Source organism: Carlito syrichta, unplaced genomic scaffold, assembly GCF_000164805.1.
Source record: "Carlito syrichta isolate Samal-C Ts95f unplaced genomic scaffold, Tarsius_syrichta-2.0.1 Scaffold305785, whole genome shotgun sequence".
NCBI classification, from domain to species: Eukaryota; Metazoa; Chordata; class Mammalia; order Primates; family Tarsiidae; genus Carlito; species Carlito syrichta.
In genome coordinates, this window is record NW_007249881.1 from 199873 (window position 1) to 218090 (window position 18218).

General features: G+C 34.5%; 1 protein-coding gene across 2 annotated transcripts in view; it reads right to left on the reverse strand.

The window, feature by feature from the left end:
• The window catches only part of CHN1 (chimerin 1), a 139286-nt gene that overhangs the window by 69869 nt on the left and 51199 nt on the right, over window positions 1-18218 (reverse strand). For both annotated transcript variants that reach the window (XM_021714791.1, XM_008062644.2), the window contains exon 5: window positions 5036-5324. In XM_021714791.1, coding sequence (XP_021570466.1) covers window positions 5036-5324 — 289 coding nt within the window. The remainder of the gene's footprint in view (window positions 1-5035; window positions 5325-18218) is intronic.

The following is an 18218-nucleotide window of genomic DNA, read 5'->3' on the forward strand; positions in this document are numbered from 1 at the left end:
CAGGGTCAATAAAAGCTCACTGACAGAGAGAAGCAGAAGGTTTTCCTCGTCTTACATTCAGGAAAAGTTGAGTTAAAATACTGTTCTGTACTAAAATGCAGATAACACATGAAAATAATACATTGTGGCCTTAACAGCCATAAAAACATTATTGGGCAAAGACACATTTCCTGATTAGAGATAAATAGAACTATCACCATATTATTAAAAAGAGAAAACTCCACTTTCTAGAATAAGGAATCAGGAGCCTTTAGATGTTATCTTGTGAATGTAAAAAACAGTTCACACAACAAAAAGATGAATTTTGAAGAGAAACCTAAACATATTGTTTCTGGCAAAACCTAGGGGGTTAATACTCAGACCCCTGAGTGGGCATCTGGTTGGTGATTACTCTGATCCAGAGAACAGTAATTCTTCATGTAGTACTTTACATTTACAAGGAAGGCCACATGATAAAACCTAATTAATTCTCACACTCACCAGTGCAATGGTATCTATAATTCCTATTTTAGAGATTGGGGCAAACTGAGACTTAGGGAGGTTAGGGGCTTGCTCAAGACCACACAGACTAATATATGCTGACCATGTAGGCTTTTTTTTTTAAACTTCACTTGATTTCTTAAGGATGTTTACAGAGGACAAATCCACTATTAGAAGTGTGCAGAAGTGGTAGCCTTCTTCATAAATTACTAAATTGGCTTTTTAATGTAAATCAGTGATTTAAATTAAATCACATCTGGCAATTATAAGGGCTTGCTCCACCCTGGAACAACTTAACTGATCACTGATCTTAACCTTGAACATGCCATAGTGGAGACTTTGGCATGTAAAGTTGACTGAGGGAGTCAGGGAAGAAAGTAGATTTAAAAAGGCAAAGCTAAGAAGGAGAAGAAAAAGAAGAACATAGCTTGAGCATGATCAAGGACAAAAAAAGCCCAAAAGGCTGGAAAGGCACAAAAATCAAGAAATCAGCACAGTTTTCTGCAGATTGCTTCATGTCACCCACTCCTCTGGTATTGTTACTTTTTTCATGATCAAGTTACATATGATCATCCTATTAATTTCCACATTACTTTATGTAGATACAGATAATGTATAATGTATTTTCTTTTTAAGCAAAGTAAAACATTTAGAAGAGTTGCTTTGTCAGAGACTAAGTCAATTAAGAAACCAGACTGCCCGTGCCCCTTCTGCTATTCCAGGGAACAAAGACTCCTATCATTTTGTGGAGATATCCAAAGAATTCAAGCAGTTGAAACAGTTTTTGGCAGGGACTCAATTACATTTTAACTTAAAAATTTACAAGGTTTTTCAATACATATGCAGTCTGGTTATCCCAAAGAAGTCTTGAAAATGGAACTTAAGTGTAAAGGAAATTCCTTAAAAATAAACAAATATGACAGTGTGTCAAACATTGCATTTATTCCAAACTTACAAGGGAAGAAAAAATAAATATACACACAGACACACATAGGCTATTTAGTGTGCCAAAGTTCCATAAAACAAAAAAATTCATTTTGCACACCTTTGATATCAAAGGCATCCTGATACGTGAGACAGGTTTAGATCTCAGGTAACTAAATCCAGAAGTAAAGACATTCAGCTTAGTCTCTGAGTTCTGGCTCATAGTATGGCTTGTGACGTTTGTATTATTAACAGATATATGAGACATTTCTAAAGTACGGTTTTGTGGGCTTAATATTATATCATTAAGTGTAAAGTGCAATAAAAACTACTGCATTCAGTCACTGGCCTAGTGTCTGCTCAAATAAATATATCACATTCAGAATTTGGAATAAGAAATTATTCAATTACCATTCCAAGAAAAATAAAAAGATATAACTAATAAAAGTTGCGCTCTTGGCAATTCTGGACTGCTAAATTAAGCCATTTTAGACAAGAAGAAAGTCTGGCTTCTCATCATGCTGCAATTTCACGATTAAATCTATCTCAATGTTTAAAAATGTTTTTTAAAGTTTATAGTTGATGTTTTAAGCTGAGGAAGCAACTCAGTTAATGAGAAAAATGGCATATCACTTGGGGAAAAAATGTGTCCCTTACAACAGGCCACCAGATTCCCTAGAGACAAGTAAGAATCCTCAAGACTCACTCCCCGTGGTAAAAACCTTCATAGCTATAAAACCACCCTGCCAGTCTTTCGCAAAAGCTCAGATGCACAACTTACACCTTGTGGACCGCAAAAACAAACAAACAAGCAAACAAATGAAAATACTTGGAGTTCTTATCTTTCAATTTTAAAACAAAGAAAGACCTTAAGAGATTATCTGGTTTGAAATTTTCCAAAGTGGATTCCTGAAATATTTTTTTCAAAATTGTTCTTAATAACAGTGGGGTGACTCAAATTAAGCGTGGAGGTATTCTTAGAGAGTCATAATCACATCAGGTCATGAATGCTGAGAAGACTTGGAGAAAGGAAAGAGGCTTATAAAAAAAAAATCTTAATTTTCATCAAACTTATTTGAGCACAGAATCTTTTTAGCAGTATTTATTAAAATACTGTGAAATTAATGTTTTATGGAAAACTCCATATTCAATACAAAGAAGTTTAAATCCTGACAGGCTGGGTGACTGTCCCAAGGTAAGTTTAAAACAGATCTCACCTCTCAAGACTCCACTAGGGTGTTGTTCTTTCTCCTACAACAACTACACTCCTTGGAGAATCACAGACTAAAAGAACCACAGCTTGGGGACCATCTAGTTCAAAGACCTACAGTAAAGCTGGAGAAACACAATCTCAAGAAAAGTAAAGCTCAAAGTAACACATAAAATTCATTCATGTAGAAGAATCAGAACCTAGCTCATAATTCCAACACTAGTATCTTTCCACAACAGCACACTAATTCCTACAAAGTCAGCATTAGTTGCCTCTGAGGTAAAGGAGTCATGGACAAGAGGGGTTGTAGCTATCAAGGACCCATTAAATATTTATAAAACCATACTTGTGTCAATAGATACTTTAAATCAATTAAATATGATTGTCTTTACTTACAAATGTCATCCAGTGTGACAGGGAATCAAAGTTTCAAGCTGTTGAACAGGTCATCAACCCTGTCCTGTTGGATGACACCTGTAAATAAAATAAATCTATTTTTGAGTGAGTAGATTTTAAGTCAACTAGATTTATGATGCATGCAATTTAAAGCAAAGATTAATTTTGTAAGTGATTCTTAATTATGTACTGCTGGAGAGATACTTCTCAGCACCAGCTACTTCACTCTAAGTAGCTGTCACTGGCCATCAGCACAATGGAATCCAGGGAATTCAACATGTAATATTGCTAAAATACAGGGAATCATGGCTCATAGAGCTAAAAGGGTCCTCTAAACATTATGTACCTCAGTTTCCGCCTCTATGAATATTATTTCCATTTTGTTGGAGGGACAACCAAGGCCTTGTGAAGTTAACTGGCTTGTTTCGTGTTAAATAGCTAAGTGTCTTAAGTTAAAGTCCCTACAGAATGCATTAGTAAATGTTATCACCAGGCTGATCAACTTTGAAAGACTCACATGTACACATGTTTAAGCACTTTATAAATGTTGACTCAGAATACTCTAGAACATTTGCAGAGAATATGTCAGTATTAGCTATTTAAATATAACCATTACTTAAAAATGCCATGGATGAAAAATCGACCAAGAAAGAGAAAATGGGAACTAGAAAGTGAAAAGAGCAATATTAAACACATTTAGGATTTTACATGCTGGTTACTTCCAAACAAGATTTGTGGTTCTTAGCAAATATGTGGTTCTTAGTAAATATGAGTATATAAAATACAATTTTTTACAAATTCTTTACAGTCTATAATCTAAAATGTTGGTTCCTCTGTAGTCACAAAATGCCAGTTTAAGTAATATCTGCTAGAAACTAAAATTTCAGCTGGATAACAAACATTCTAAATTTCCATTCTGTACCTAAATACTCCAAGATAACTGGAACGATTTGAAAATGCTGCTTTGAGTAATGTGGCTGTTATATACCAACATTACCACCAAACTCATATTGAGTGTCAACTACATGCCAAGTACTGGTTGAGCTTTTTAGATACTTTCTCTCACTCAGTCCTCATAGCAACTTGATTTTTATTACAATTTTACAAATAAGACCATCAAAAGCACAGAGAAATTAAGTAACCTGCACACAAATCTATTTTGGTAGAGTTCGAGCTTAAAACCTACTGTATTTCTTTAATTTAGCAACTGAGAATTCTTAAAAATGAGTTAACACAATTCCAGTTAAAATACTAAAACTCCCCCAACTAAATCTCATACAATATAAAACATCAGGAAAAATATTACTTTTTTCTTGGAGGTAAGGGGGAGGCTCGAAATAATTTTCACAAGTAAAATAATCTTAATGCCAAGAAATTAAAACTTTTTATATCAACCTAAAATATATCACAATTAAAGTATGATAACTGAAGAACTTTTAAATTGTCTCATAATTAAAGAGAAGAAATTCTTCCTGATTCAATTACTTCTTAACAGACCATAAAGAGATAAATCCTCCTACTCAAGACTGACTGATTCCCCAAATAATACAATAGTTATTAGTAGACTGAATTCAACAATGTATATTTAAATAACTACATATACCAAAAATCTTGCTAAAAACATAATTATTTATAAATAATAAGGAAAACAAGAAATAATTCTGATAAGATAATGCAACACCCTCAATTACTTATGTAATAAGTAGCTATCTCTTCCTGACCATAAATTATGCTTCTTACCAATTCTCCTGAACTTTTAAAAATAGGAGCCATTTTTCCAACATATTTTTAAAACTGTGAAACAGATAAAATAGAAAACATCAGGAGTACAAGAATATACCTGACACATTTTAACTGAACAAGAATTATATATATGCAAAGCTCATCACCACAGAAACTAGACATTAAGAAAAATGCATATACTTTCCAAAGCACTGTGGAGAAATCAATCTCTTCTAGTAATAATGGCTTTCTTAAAAGAATCCCAAACAGAAAAAGATAAAGTGTGGTTTTATGGTAGCTTACCCTTTTCTCTGACACCCCATCCTGGCCTGAAGAATCTCTCTCATCATGTGTCTCTTTCAGGACTGGCATATGTTTTTTGTATGCTGGCTCTCTGTTTAAGGTTGTGTATCCTATGTGCTCATAAATTGGGTTTATCGTCATCTTGGCAATGTATTCTGCTGCCTTGGTTTCAATATAGAGAGTAATCAAGCCATCAGTCACCAGATCGTGGATGGACTCAAAGCGTTTCTCCCCAACAAAGTGCTTTCCATCGTAGTAGAGCCTGAAGTTTCTGGTTTGACTTCCAAATCTGCCTCAATGAAATGGGAAAGATGTTTTTAAGAAAAGTAAGCAAGTGAATTCTTTCTGGAAAGAAAAAAAAAAACAACAAACTATTGCTTTTCTTGTGTGTGTCTTCTCTGTTTGTTTAAATAAGTTGTGGCTAATCTCTGTGAATTGTCTGGAATATATAAAGTCAAACTTTTGAACACAAAGAATAAACTTGCAATGACTAGGCACAACTAGCCAAAAGTATGTCTACTCCAGAAGAAAGAATCTATTCTTTTTTAAAGTCACTTCATTATGCTTGTGGGGAAAATAAACCTCACACCCTATTTAAAAAGTTAATATTCAATTGGCCAATTCCATAATATATGGAATTTCTACACTAACGTTTTTTTTTCTTGAAGTTGATCAACAAAAACATTCAGCGTACTTTGTACCTCAGCATTCATGTCTTTAACAGGAAAGCTCCTCTTGGGGCTCACCTGAGTATGACACCAGAAATCACTTAGCATAGAGCTGACTCCAGAACTTGGGTCATGCAGGGCAGGATGGCACAGAAACACAGGGCAAGAAAGTCTCTTTTTAAAAAGTCTTCCCTTTTTACACAGTCATTCTTCTGTATGCTGGTTAAGTCTGTGCAAGAAATGTTTGCAATCTATAGGGCATATCAGTCATAAACTACAGAAATTCTGTTTTCAATTTTAAGCCATGTTTTGATGACATGCTCTAATAACTGGAGAAGAATGGCTTCCTTTTATGATAATTTAGCGTTTTGCTTTCTGCAGCAAACCTCAGAAATGGATCCAAGTTAGCATGGCTAGCATTAGTGCTGTTGTAAGAAGATACAGGCAAGAAAGTGTGCTGCCTTTAACGAAAGCAGACATCAAAAGGCACTAAGAGGTGCCAGTGCTATAGTCTCCTGAAGGTAACCCTGAGTGAAACTAATTAAAAAACTAAGCAAATCAGGAAGGACATATTTAATTTCACTGTCAAAAATATACAGAACAAAGATGAACTAAAATACTAAATAACTGCTGTTTAAGTAAAGTTTTAAATGAGACATAAACTTGCTACATAACAAGATTATTCTGGTACAGGTTCTATTCCAAATTGATAGGAGTTAGAAACATCTTAATGTGTCCTTAAAAAAGGAAACAGAACATTTAAAAAATAATGATCTGAAAAAAATAATGACTCTGTTTCTGTGATTCAAACTAGATTTTAACAGTTATTGAATCTAGAATCCAATGTACTATCCATGTTGGCCCTTCTAGCATATAATTTATCTTTTGGTTCTTTAAAAGCAATCAAGTTTTGATTTACATTCAAGTGAATTATCCACATAATTCCACTTTCCTGTTCTCCATTATTCTCTAATGTTAAAGATACATTTCTCTCAAGTAAATTTTTTTTATAAAGTCTAAAAAATTAGGAAAGTGAAATTCCTACACCAAAGTTAAACATAAAAGTTTTTCAGTTTAACATACTGCTTTTAATCATTTCCTTTTTTCTATATACATTATCTGCTATTTACATATCAACATGGAAAGCAACTTCATAATTTTTATAAGATTCTTAGAACAACAGACACACACAGCATTATTTATGATTAAGTCCCTTTATATTTCAGTTGTATCAGAGACATTCAATGAGAGTTTGGACCATTTTACTTCTGCTAGGGCTTATGACTTTACGGTGGGCATTTCCATAGTTGGATAGGCACTTAACATACAGACAATTCAAGCAATGGTGTCGATCATTTGTTACTCAGCTGTCTTCTGAAATCTGAGAAGGATGGGGGCATAGGGCACAAAGGGAAGATGGTGAAATTTCTTTTCACCTGGGCTGGGAATGCTTTGATTGAAAGAATGGAAGTCTAGGGTTAGACTTCCTAGGGTTTTTCTAATCCATCCAAGGAGACTTCTGGCTACCTGTAGGGAGTTGTACAAAATTAACCTCGTTTGTCCTTTTCTCTTTCTCACCTCAGCGACTTCAAGATATCATACTTATGATTTCCAATTCCTGCGCAGCCTGTAACTTCAGTTCCAGACTTCCAGTCCAATCATACTTTTAGTCTCAAGGGAGCTAATCAGATAACTAAAATATTTCATAATGTGGTATAATTAAAACTTTGTCCAAAGGACAAGAAATGAACTTCCATTTTTGAATTATGATTGATTTCTTTAAAAGAAAAACTGCATTTTTTTTTTTTTTTTTTTATTAAGGGAAGTGTCAAATTTTCTTGGCCTGCTCTGAGTTACTCTCTTTCACTTAGTAAGTTACATAAAGAATGGTACCACAGCACAAACCATCAGAGACTTCTCCACTTTTCTGATCTGAAGGGCATGCTGAATTTTGTGGGATCGGAAGTGGAAAAAGAGGATAGAAGATCTTTGAAAAGGGTGGGGAATAGATGTGTCTATTATACATAAAAAAAACCATAAAAGGGGAATTTTTTTTTTTTTTACCCAAAGGTAAAGAAATAATTCTTCTTATATAAAAATTTACCGTTCACAGATTGTCATTTATTCAACAAAAGTTAACAAAATGCCAAGGCACTCTGTTAAGTATTAGGTAGTTCATAAAATAGTTCCTGTTGCTTTGGTAACCTCAATGGGGAATAGATAAACACAAAACAATCCAATACAAAGAAATGAAATGCTAAATTTTTAAAAGTTCATCTTCAGATTGGTTTTTTTAATGACTACAAAATGTGTAGAATCTTTCTCTTACATAGGAAAGCTACATTTCTGTAAAGCTACATTTCATAAAATGAAGTGAAACCTACATCTCCCTCACACCCTAAAAACCAAGAAACTCATTGCATAGTAAGATCTCAGAGCATAACAAGCTTACGTTAAGATCTCAGAACTACTGCTTAGGTCCAAGTACGAAAGCACTCTTGCATTCTTCCCTTGCAGTCCTGAAATAGGGTTGAGACAGGGGCAAACAAGTGTGGGTCCTATATGATTAACAGAAAACTTTAGGCTTTAGAATCAGATAGATGTAAATTTCAATCCCGGATCTGCCACTTCCTAGCTGGGTGACTTTGGGAAAATCATTTGTCAGATTCTGCATCTAAAAAATAGGAGTAGCATAACCCTACCCCAGATGGTTATGAGGTTTACATGAGGATATTTAAGTCAAAGCTAAATATATTGTAGACCCAAGAATGGTAGTGTCTCTTCTTTTTCTGTCGACAGAATGAGTTATCAAACAATAAAGTAAAACAAAAAGATCTTCAATAGATGTCCATGGAAGAAGGCTAAATAAATAACTGGCAACACTGGAACATCTCTGCACCGATTTAATTAACAGTCAACAAAAGGCAAGGAGGAGTTCTTTGTGAAGTTTCCTTCTGGATGTTCCTGAGTAAGTTTATACTTACTACTTGGTTAAACAGAGTAGGACTACAACGGAGTGCAAGTGGGAAGGAGGAGCAAGCTAAAAAGGTCTTTGTTCGTGCCCCTGGAATTCAGACTCTGAATTCGAAGGACAAAAGTCAGGAAATACATACTTATACTGAAAGCATAACATACTAAATAGACCTAGTGACAATTACTGAACTCTAGACTGCAGAGTACTGATTTGTAAAAATTGTTCAAGCTAAGCCCTTTCCCCTCCACGTCTATAGGAGAATTTACTTTTTATCTTTTCCTATATTTGTTATCTGCTTCTGCCCTTGCTTAACAGCTGGTTCATTCTTTGGTGGACATACTTGAATCTGTATAGGCCCAACTCTCATCTAGATAGAGTTCAACAGGAAGTTCATTTTCTCAAAGTGGCACTGTAGTAAACAAATAGAACAGAAAGACAGGAACAATATGCTTTGAACTGCTATTATTGTATACAATTACTACTTTCTAGAAAAAAATCTTTGTTTAGTGACTGCAGGTTTTGGTTTTCATATTTTAAAAAGCTGTTTAATGCTGGGCCCAGTTGTATTCAGAGGGATTTCAAACTATATAATTCTAATACCTAGTTTTTTAAAAAGAAAACCCTTAATACCACCCTTTCTATTTTTCAGCAAATGAATCATACTGATAAAACATTCAGTCTAGAAGAACAAAATGATGAAAAAAATACATAAAGACTTGCCTTTGGAATTTTACTTTACTTTTGTTAAAACCAAGAACTAGTTCTGATTTGAGGGCAAAGTTTTTTTGGAAGTATCTCTTCAAAGGAAAGCTCTGAGCTAGCAGATGTTTCTTGTTAACAAACGGGAGAAAAACATATACAACACATTTGTCTACGCTAACAATAAAATGTTAGAAGTATTTCCAGCAACCAACATACAAAAACAATGTTATTTGTCATAAATATATAGTTACATGTTTTTTGTCAGAGTCAAAGAAGCTAATTTAATGGTGAAATGCATACAGCTTATAAATTTATCCAGTCATAAACATACCACGGGAAGAAAAGTTAAAACAGAAAGAAGAATATGATGACTCATCAAACTAAATACCAAAAAATAAATTTAGATGAATTCTATTAACTAAGAAAGGCCAAGGAAGAGAGATCATAGTTGTACACAACTTTAAAATGCTTTCTTCATCTAAAAGTTTGTTAGGCTATGACTTTATCTCGCTAAATCATTCTGGATAGTAAAATGGGAAAAAGTATTAAAATATGTCAACTTATAATGGTATTTTCTTGGATAAATATATCGTTTTCAGTGAAGAAGAAATCCAATTTGCTTAACTAAACTTCCAAAGAAGTCATCTTCTGGAAGGCTGAATGGATACAGAAGCATTTGTTACAAGTCTGTTTAAGAGGCAGTTAGATGCTTCCATATTTCTGTTTACAATGTTATATCCCTTCTCCACCATGGCAGAAGACTTAAGTTTTGTTCTCCTGACAGGATAAAACAGAGAGACTGTAAATTGAGGAATATTAGGCAGAGTTGAAGGCAGAGGTATCATCCTGAAAACTAAGTTAAAGTCTTAAACGGTAAAGTTTTAAATACTGAGGAAATTGAGACCACAATTTCTCTTCACCACCAGGTTATCAGAAAGCTTATGCCTTTCTTGACAGGAGACTGGAAGATTCTTCTTTGGGAAATCTAATCAACTCCACTGAAAAGACTTAAGAATAGAGGTTCCCATCCTATAATTTTCAGGCTTCACCCAAGCTCTGAGAACTACCAATCAGTTTTTTAGTGCCACATACACTTAAATATGGGCAGTCAGTCAAGGACTAACCACCTGACATCTGAGAAAAACTTCTCTCAAGAAAGTCAAAGACAATGATAAACAGAATCAAAGCAAGCTGGAGGAAACAAAATCATGCAAGGAGATAAAAATATGCTTCAAGACCCCCAAAAATGATGTTTCTTGTTCCTATTCTTCAGTAGGTTTTATCCAAAAAACATTAGAATGCTGTTTTAAAGAGAATAAATATACAATATACAGAAAAATAAGTAGACAAAGGAATATAGCATAAATTAAAATTTTAAAAGAAATGGAAGATGAAGTTGAGAAAATTTTCGAAGAGCAAAACAACAAAAAGATGAAAAATAGAAGGAAAAAAGTACAAGACAGAGAATCAATCCAGAAATTCCAACACTTATAGAAAGCAAGGACAGACAAAATGGAAGGGGAAGGAAAAAGACAAAAAAATTATTACAATAGAAGAACACAAGCTTATATGATGGATGAAAATAGAAGAGGGTAAACATGAAAAATGCTCAAAGAATAGTCCAGTAATTGCAAATAAATCCTCAAGTTAGCAAACTTTAACAAGTCTGACATTACTAAGTATCAACAAGGATATAGAGCAGCTAATAGAATCAGCATCTCACTGTTTAACAAAGAGGTCTTATATTATCTAGTAAAGTTGAATATATGCATACCCTACCGCACAGCAGGGAATACATAATACGGTACACACTATATGTAATTATGTGCACCAGCATATAATATATATCAGCAATGTCCATTAATGGCTAAGCATAGAAGCCATATAAATTCCCAATAAACAGGAAAATTATGGTACCCATACTCTGATGATTAATATTATGTGTTTGAGAAATTCTATCACATCATTTTTCCCTCTTGGAAACTGTTAATGGTTCACTACTGCCTGTGAGAAAAAGTACAAACATTTTAGCAAGCTATGAGTCCTTGGGACTTGGTTATTAGTTTTACTTATTTTTTAAAGCACCAGAGACTGGCATAGCACTTGACTTATACCCTAAGTAAGTGGCTATTGAATAGAATTAGTAAAGACTTCATTGACACTGTCTCCTAATTAGCTATGTAACAATGAAGAGTATTTTTTAAAATAATGGGAATAGGCCAGGTTCAGTGGTTCACACCTGGAATCCCAGCACTTTGAGAGGCTGAGGTGGGAGGATCACTTGAGTCCAGGAGTTTGAGACCAGCCTGGGCAACATAGCAAGATTTCATCTCTACAAAAAAATCAAAAAATTAGCTGGGCATGGTGGCACACACTTGTGGTCCCAGCTACTTGGGAGGCTGAGGCAGAAGGATCACCTGAGCCCAGGAGGTTGAGCTTGCAGTGAGCCGTAATCATGCCACTGCACTCTAGCCTGGGTGGCAGAGCAAGATCTCAACACTCTCTCTCTCTCTCCTCTTTCTCTCTCTCTCTGTGTATATATACATATGTATATATATACATACATATATGAAATACATATAACTGCCAAAATATCATCAGATTACTACAGTTTTGTTGAACATAATTAAAAAAGAAGTGATAATTATCATGATATAGCGTTTGCAATTTACAGAACTGTAATGTTCTTAGTGATTTCCTATATAATATGAAGTTGCCCTCCATATTCATAATTGTGAGTAAATAAATGATAAACAACTTTATAATGTAGTGCTGATCACAATAACTTCTGCTACCCATTATTTTTCATTTTACTACTAAACAGAGAACCAATATTAAGCATTGCGTCCAGCCATTGTACAAGTCTATATTCTACTATACACATATTCCAATCTTTAAAAAAGCAGAGTAGTTCTAGAAATAATCAATGTATGAATAATTAACAAAATATTTGGTTTATTCAAGAGTTGGTGATGAGCCCCACTAAAAGCTTATTAAAATCTTATTTTAAATAAGGCTATTACAACAGGATAAAAATTCACAGAAATCTACAAAAGCATAGAGCTATACGTGTGTGAGTGCTTGTAGAGTTTCACACATATATAAATGTGAATGTGTGAGTATATGTACAAATGCAACCTACACATTCACATACATGTTTTTCACATTCCTATTTAATTCTATTAAACAACACAATGCTTTTATTTAGACATTTCTGTATAAATTATACCATTCTAGGTATCACATATGGGTTACAATTTAACATTTATTGATGACTCAAGCTCATTAACATATTACTTTAGTTTCTCAATACAGAAATATCCCAGAGATTATTGTAGTGTATTGAGTTGCCTTTCCCTAACCTGAAGTGCCCCCAGTTATTGAACTTTGAATTCTTAGGATTTTATGTATTTACCTTCCAATATGCTATTTTTAATCCACTAAAAGCTTGTCAAAAAGACAAAAGGATTTTTACTATTTCATATACAATCTTATTAAACATATTCTGATGGTGATTATTGAGCATTCTTCTGCAATCAACACATGGGCTTTGTGATGGCTATTTGGCCTCATAGGCATTTCCTGCCTCCATGTTTTAGAGGACTGATGTTGACGAGTCTGAACTGCAGATAAGTAGGATGCTACTATAGATGGGCAGACACAGGCCTAAATTTGCTGAAGTATGTATCTTTAAGTTTAGTACCTGGTGTTCATTAACAATAAGCAAATTATTACATTTTTTTCATGAAAATGCTTTACTTTAAAAATCAGTTTATTAATGTATAATTTACAGAGAATAAACGATATCCATTTAAAGTGCACAGCTCAATGGATTTTGGGAGATATTACTGCCATGGTCAAGACAGAACATTTTCAACACTTTCAAGTGTTTTCTTATGTTCTTTTGAAGTCTGTCCCCATCCTGCTCAACTACTTATCTGTTTTCTGTCACTATTCTTTTCTATTTTATATAAACAGAATTATGTGACATATATTCTTTTATGTTTTGATACCTAAATTTTTAACATTAAAAATTTACTTTAAGCTGGTTATTATTCTCTTCAGATTATAAATACAACTAGACCAAAATTTCTGACTGTAGAAAAGCAATAAGCTATATTTGCATTTGCTACTTTGTTTCTGGGATTATTTTAATTAGCTTCTTATCTCTAATGAAGATATGAAACATCAGATATAATCAAGCTATTAGATGAAAAAAATTGTCAACATAACAATGGTTGCCACTTGTTGACTTTTATAATAGCTAGTAAGCAAAAGGCTTAAAATGTAATATAGACTGTATCTCTGTATGTTTATTTTAAAAGTATTTTAAACAGTTTTGAGTGTTATATGCTAGGTACTATATGCATTATCCCAAATAATCCCTCCAATAACTCTATGATGTATCAGTATTACATTATCATTTTACAGATAAAGAAGCCGAGACTTAGGATGGTAAACTAACTTGTTCAAAGTCATAAAGGAAATGCAGGAACCAGAGTTTGAATCCAGGAATGTCTATCTGCAAAGTCATGTTCTGAATCATTGACCATCTTTATTTAAAACCACAAGTATCTGTCCTCAAAAGATCCTAAGATAAGAGTGGTGAACAGAATGAAAAACAGTTTTCTGTAGTTTCTTAGTTATAAGAACTGTATCACAGAAAGTACTTGACAATTTATTATCCAATGCAATTCCACTGAATAAGGCTACTATATGCCACATGCTATATAAGGTTTAAGGAAAACAAGATGAGTAAGACTTTGTTTCTGCCCTGGAGGACCTTAGTTTATTATAAATATTTATGAGACAGACTCATAAATATATACTATAAGTAGTGTCTTGCACTGAGGTATATTTAAGGAACACGTGTAGATCTTTTTAGAAAATAAATAACCATACGATCAAAAGCACCTGGCAAAACTGTATTTAATAGAGACTCAATATAACCATGCATATTAGGTACCACCCCTAAACAGTCAGAACACCTGAACTGTCAATAGATTTTTTTAAGTGACTCTAAAGACTTGGCAGCAAACAGCTATTGGAACCCCTAGCAAACATTTTGAAATTCCTAGCAGGAGGAATCTGTAGTCAATCTGTAGCTCAGAGAATGACCACAATTGAGAGCAGATGCTGAGTCAAAAGCTTATACAATTGTCTGAAATAAGAGCAGACGGGGAGCAGGAGGAGGGAGGGACACTCACTCAGAAGGAAGACAAGAACCATAGGCAACTATTTTAGCTTGGGGATAACATGAAGCATTTATAGGTGATCTGTCCTACTCATCTCAAGGAAGAAAGGACAAAGTAAGAGGGAGTGGAGTGGGAGTAAACAATGCATTAAAAATTTTTTTTTTTTACTTTACTTTTTTATTTTAAAGATGTGGGGTACAATTCAGAATTAGGTATACAAATGTTCATTATGTAGGTACCCTTGTTGATGAGGTGTGCCCCCCCAACAGCACATTTAATAAGAATAATGTATCAATATATAAACCAAAATATCTTTATGAGAACCTTAAAAACCAGTAAAGAAGTTACAGTACTCCAAGCAAGTGGAAAGCCCAGAAAAGGTGCATTGAAAGGGCAAAAACAGCCATTTCATTTTATCCATGACAAACCCTCCCCCAACTGGCACTGCTAATCACAGCTTGCAGCTTCTGGGTGGAAGGGGAGAGCAGTGGGGAAGAGTGGAACATGCACCCGGTGTTCCAGTTTTTTTGGAGGGTTTCCGCACTGTAAGGATGGCTTGTGGCAGCAACACAGGGCCTATGGTGTGAATCCATCAAAGGGCCCGACTCATGCTTCTCATTTTGAAAGGTTGGAGAAGAGTAGAATGTTAATATGTGTTCGAACTTTTCAGAAAGTTGCTTGAGGTACTAGTGTATGTCTCATCTGATTCAGAGAGCTGACAGAGAGCTAGCATACTTTGAATGCCTGGAGGCTGCTGAGAACAAAGAAGAGTAGAAGGGCTTGCTTCTACAGAACACAGAATCTGAAGTTCTACAGACACAGAACTTGCAATACTACAGACAGACATCAGAGGAAGCAAGGGATTAAAGCTCTTGACAAACAAACCAGCAATCTCTCCCAAATGGGAAATTACATACATAAGCCCAGAGAAATTACACTTCCTACAAAAGGTTTTAGAGGTCCCCAAAATTTCTAGATAAGCTGACTGATAAAAGATCTTTCCTTACATGAAACTAGTGAATAAAGCCTGGAAGATATACCTATTTCTTCAAAATGTATAAAACAGCTAACAACAACAAACTTACAAAGCACACAAAGAAACAGGGAAACATCACAATCAATGGAACAAGTAAATCTCCTGAAACCAAACCCAAAGAAATGAATATCTATGAATCATTTGATAAAGAATTAAAAATAAATGTCTAAAAGAAGCTCAGTGATCACAAGACAACACAGATAAGCAACTAAACAAAATCAGAAAAAAGCATGAAAAAGTGATACATAAACAAAGACGTAGAAACTATTAAAAAAACTAATAAATCCTATAGCTAAAGAATATGATAACTGGATTAAAACAATTCACTAGAGGAGACCAACAACAGACTTTATAAAGCAGAAAAAAATATCAGCAAACAAAGCATTTGAAATTACTGAGTCAGAGGAGTAAAGGCAAAATGAATAACAAAGATAAGAAATCCTAAGAAGCTTAGGAGATACTATCAAAGTGCATCAAAATATGCATTATGGGAGTTCCAAAAAGAGAAGAAAAAGAAAAACCGGTAGAATTCTTATATAAAGAAATAATGGCTAAATATTTCCTAAGTCTTAGAAAAGGAAATGAAAATCCAAATTCAAGAAGCTCAAAGGACTCTAACCAGGATAAACCCAAAGGGGCCCAAACTAAAATGCATTATGATCAAATAGTCAAAAATGAAAAATAAAGAGAGAATCTTTAAAGCAGCAAGAAAAAAAAAAACCCAAACTGTGCAAGGCAGCTGTGCAAGGCAGCTGTGTTTGTAGAATTAGGCAATGTTGGGTAGTATGTATTTACATGAGAAGGAAGAAGTTCTGGAAAGGGATAAAAGTTAATACAAAAATATTCAGAGTAAGAGACCAAAACAAAACAAAAAAAGTACAAAGGAGTTCCAATTAGGTTACATCAGATATCTCAGCTGAAAATCTTGCAGGTCAGAAGAAAGTAGGATGATCTATTCAAAGTATTGAAAGAAAAAGAAAACTTGCCAACCAAGAGTACTATATCTATTAGTTTGATACATCAGTTCATAGCATTGTTTTTGGCATAGCAACACTACAATGTTGCGAGTTTGTTTCACATTTGTCATTTGAAGTGACAATGTTGTGCTTGTGAGTATGTCTTGCATTTTGCAGATTTTAAGAAAGTTAGTGCTATTTGATGGGCTAAAGAAAATGGAGTATGGAGTGCCAAGTGGAAAAAAAAACCACTTCCAACATATTCTTCTGTTTGAGTTTAACAGAGGAATAAAGGCAGTGCAGGCAGCTCAAAACATTTGTGCCATGTACTGGGAGAATGCCAATGGTGATGGCATTCTGAAAATGCCATCTTGAAAATGGTTATGTCATTTCAAAAAGGGTCACTTTTGACCTGAGTGATTCTTCATGTTCAGGAAGACCATAAGCTTTGATGAAGACTGTTTAAACACTTTAATCCATGACGATCCGTGTCAGTCAACCAGAAAATTGGCAAATGTGATGACCTGCAACCAGTCAACCATCGTGTAACTTTTGCATTCCAAGGGCAAGTGTAAATTGCTACAAACTTATGCATCAACCCAATAGCAACACATTCTTTCAATAATGAAGAAAACGGCCGGGCTCGGTGGCTCAGCCTGTAATCCCGCACCTTTGGGAGGCCGAGGTGAGTGGATTGCCTGACCCACGGGTTCGAGACCCACCTGGGCAGCAAGACCTCATCTCTACAATAAATCAAAAAATCAGCCGGGCATGGTAGCGCACGCCTGTAATTCCGGCTACTTGGAAGGCTGAGGCGGAAGGATCGCCGGAACCCAGCAGGCGAGGCTGCGGTAGCCGGGAGCAGCCACTGCACTCCAGTCTGGGCAACCCAGTGAGACTCCAACTCAAAAAAAAAAGAAGAAGAAAAAGCTTTCCCAGATAAAGAAAAGCTTAAGGAGTGCAACACTATCAACAGACCTGCCTTACAAGAAAAGCTAAAGGAAATCCTTCAAGTTGAGACTAAAGAATGCCAAATAGCAACAACAGAGTATATAAAAATACAAAGCTCTCTGGTAAACTTAACCCTTTGCACTCAGGTGTCCCTTCCGAGAAGACTTTGTGAATTTAGCAAACTACTCTGATGTCCCCTCTTAGGGGACATAAAGAGAATGCTGGTGATTACATAGGAAAACTTATGCAAGCAAAAATTTTTCAAAATTGATCGTTTCCCGGAAGTTTTTCATTCAAAACAATGAAAATCCTATGTCCCATTTTAAATTTGTCAAGCTTCTAATTGATCAGTTGAAAAGTAGTTTTTAGAAATCACGAGTGTGTCCTTCCACAACAATCTTTGAACAACAGACTGGACAGTAAATTACATATTATTAATGTGGGAGGAAGAAAATGAGACTGTACTGTATGTTCAAGTAGAAAAACACCAGGTGGAAAATGTCAAACAAATTATTATTGTACAATATGTATCAATGCATGTCAATGAGTGCTTCACGCATTCCCACACATTAGAAAAATATACGATAAATTTTTTTGATTGTTTGTCATAAATAAGTTCTTCAATATCCAAAATTCCATTATAAGCCAAATATCATTACAATAAAATAACTAGCTCCAATGCTATGCTATTTCATATGAAG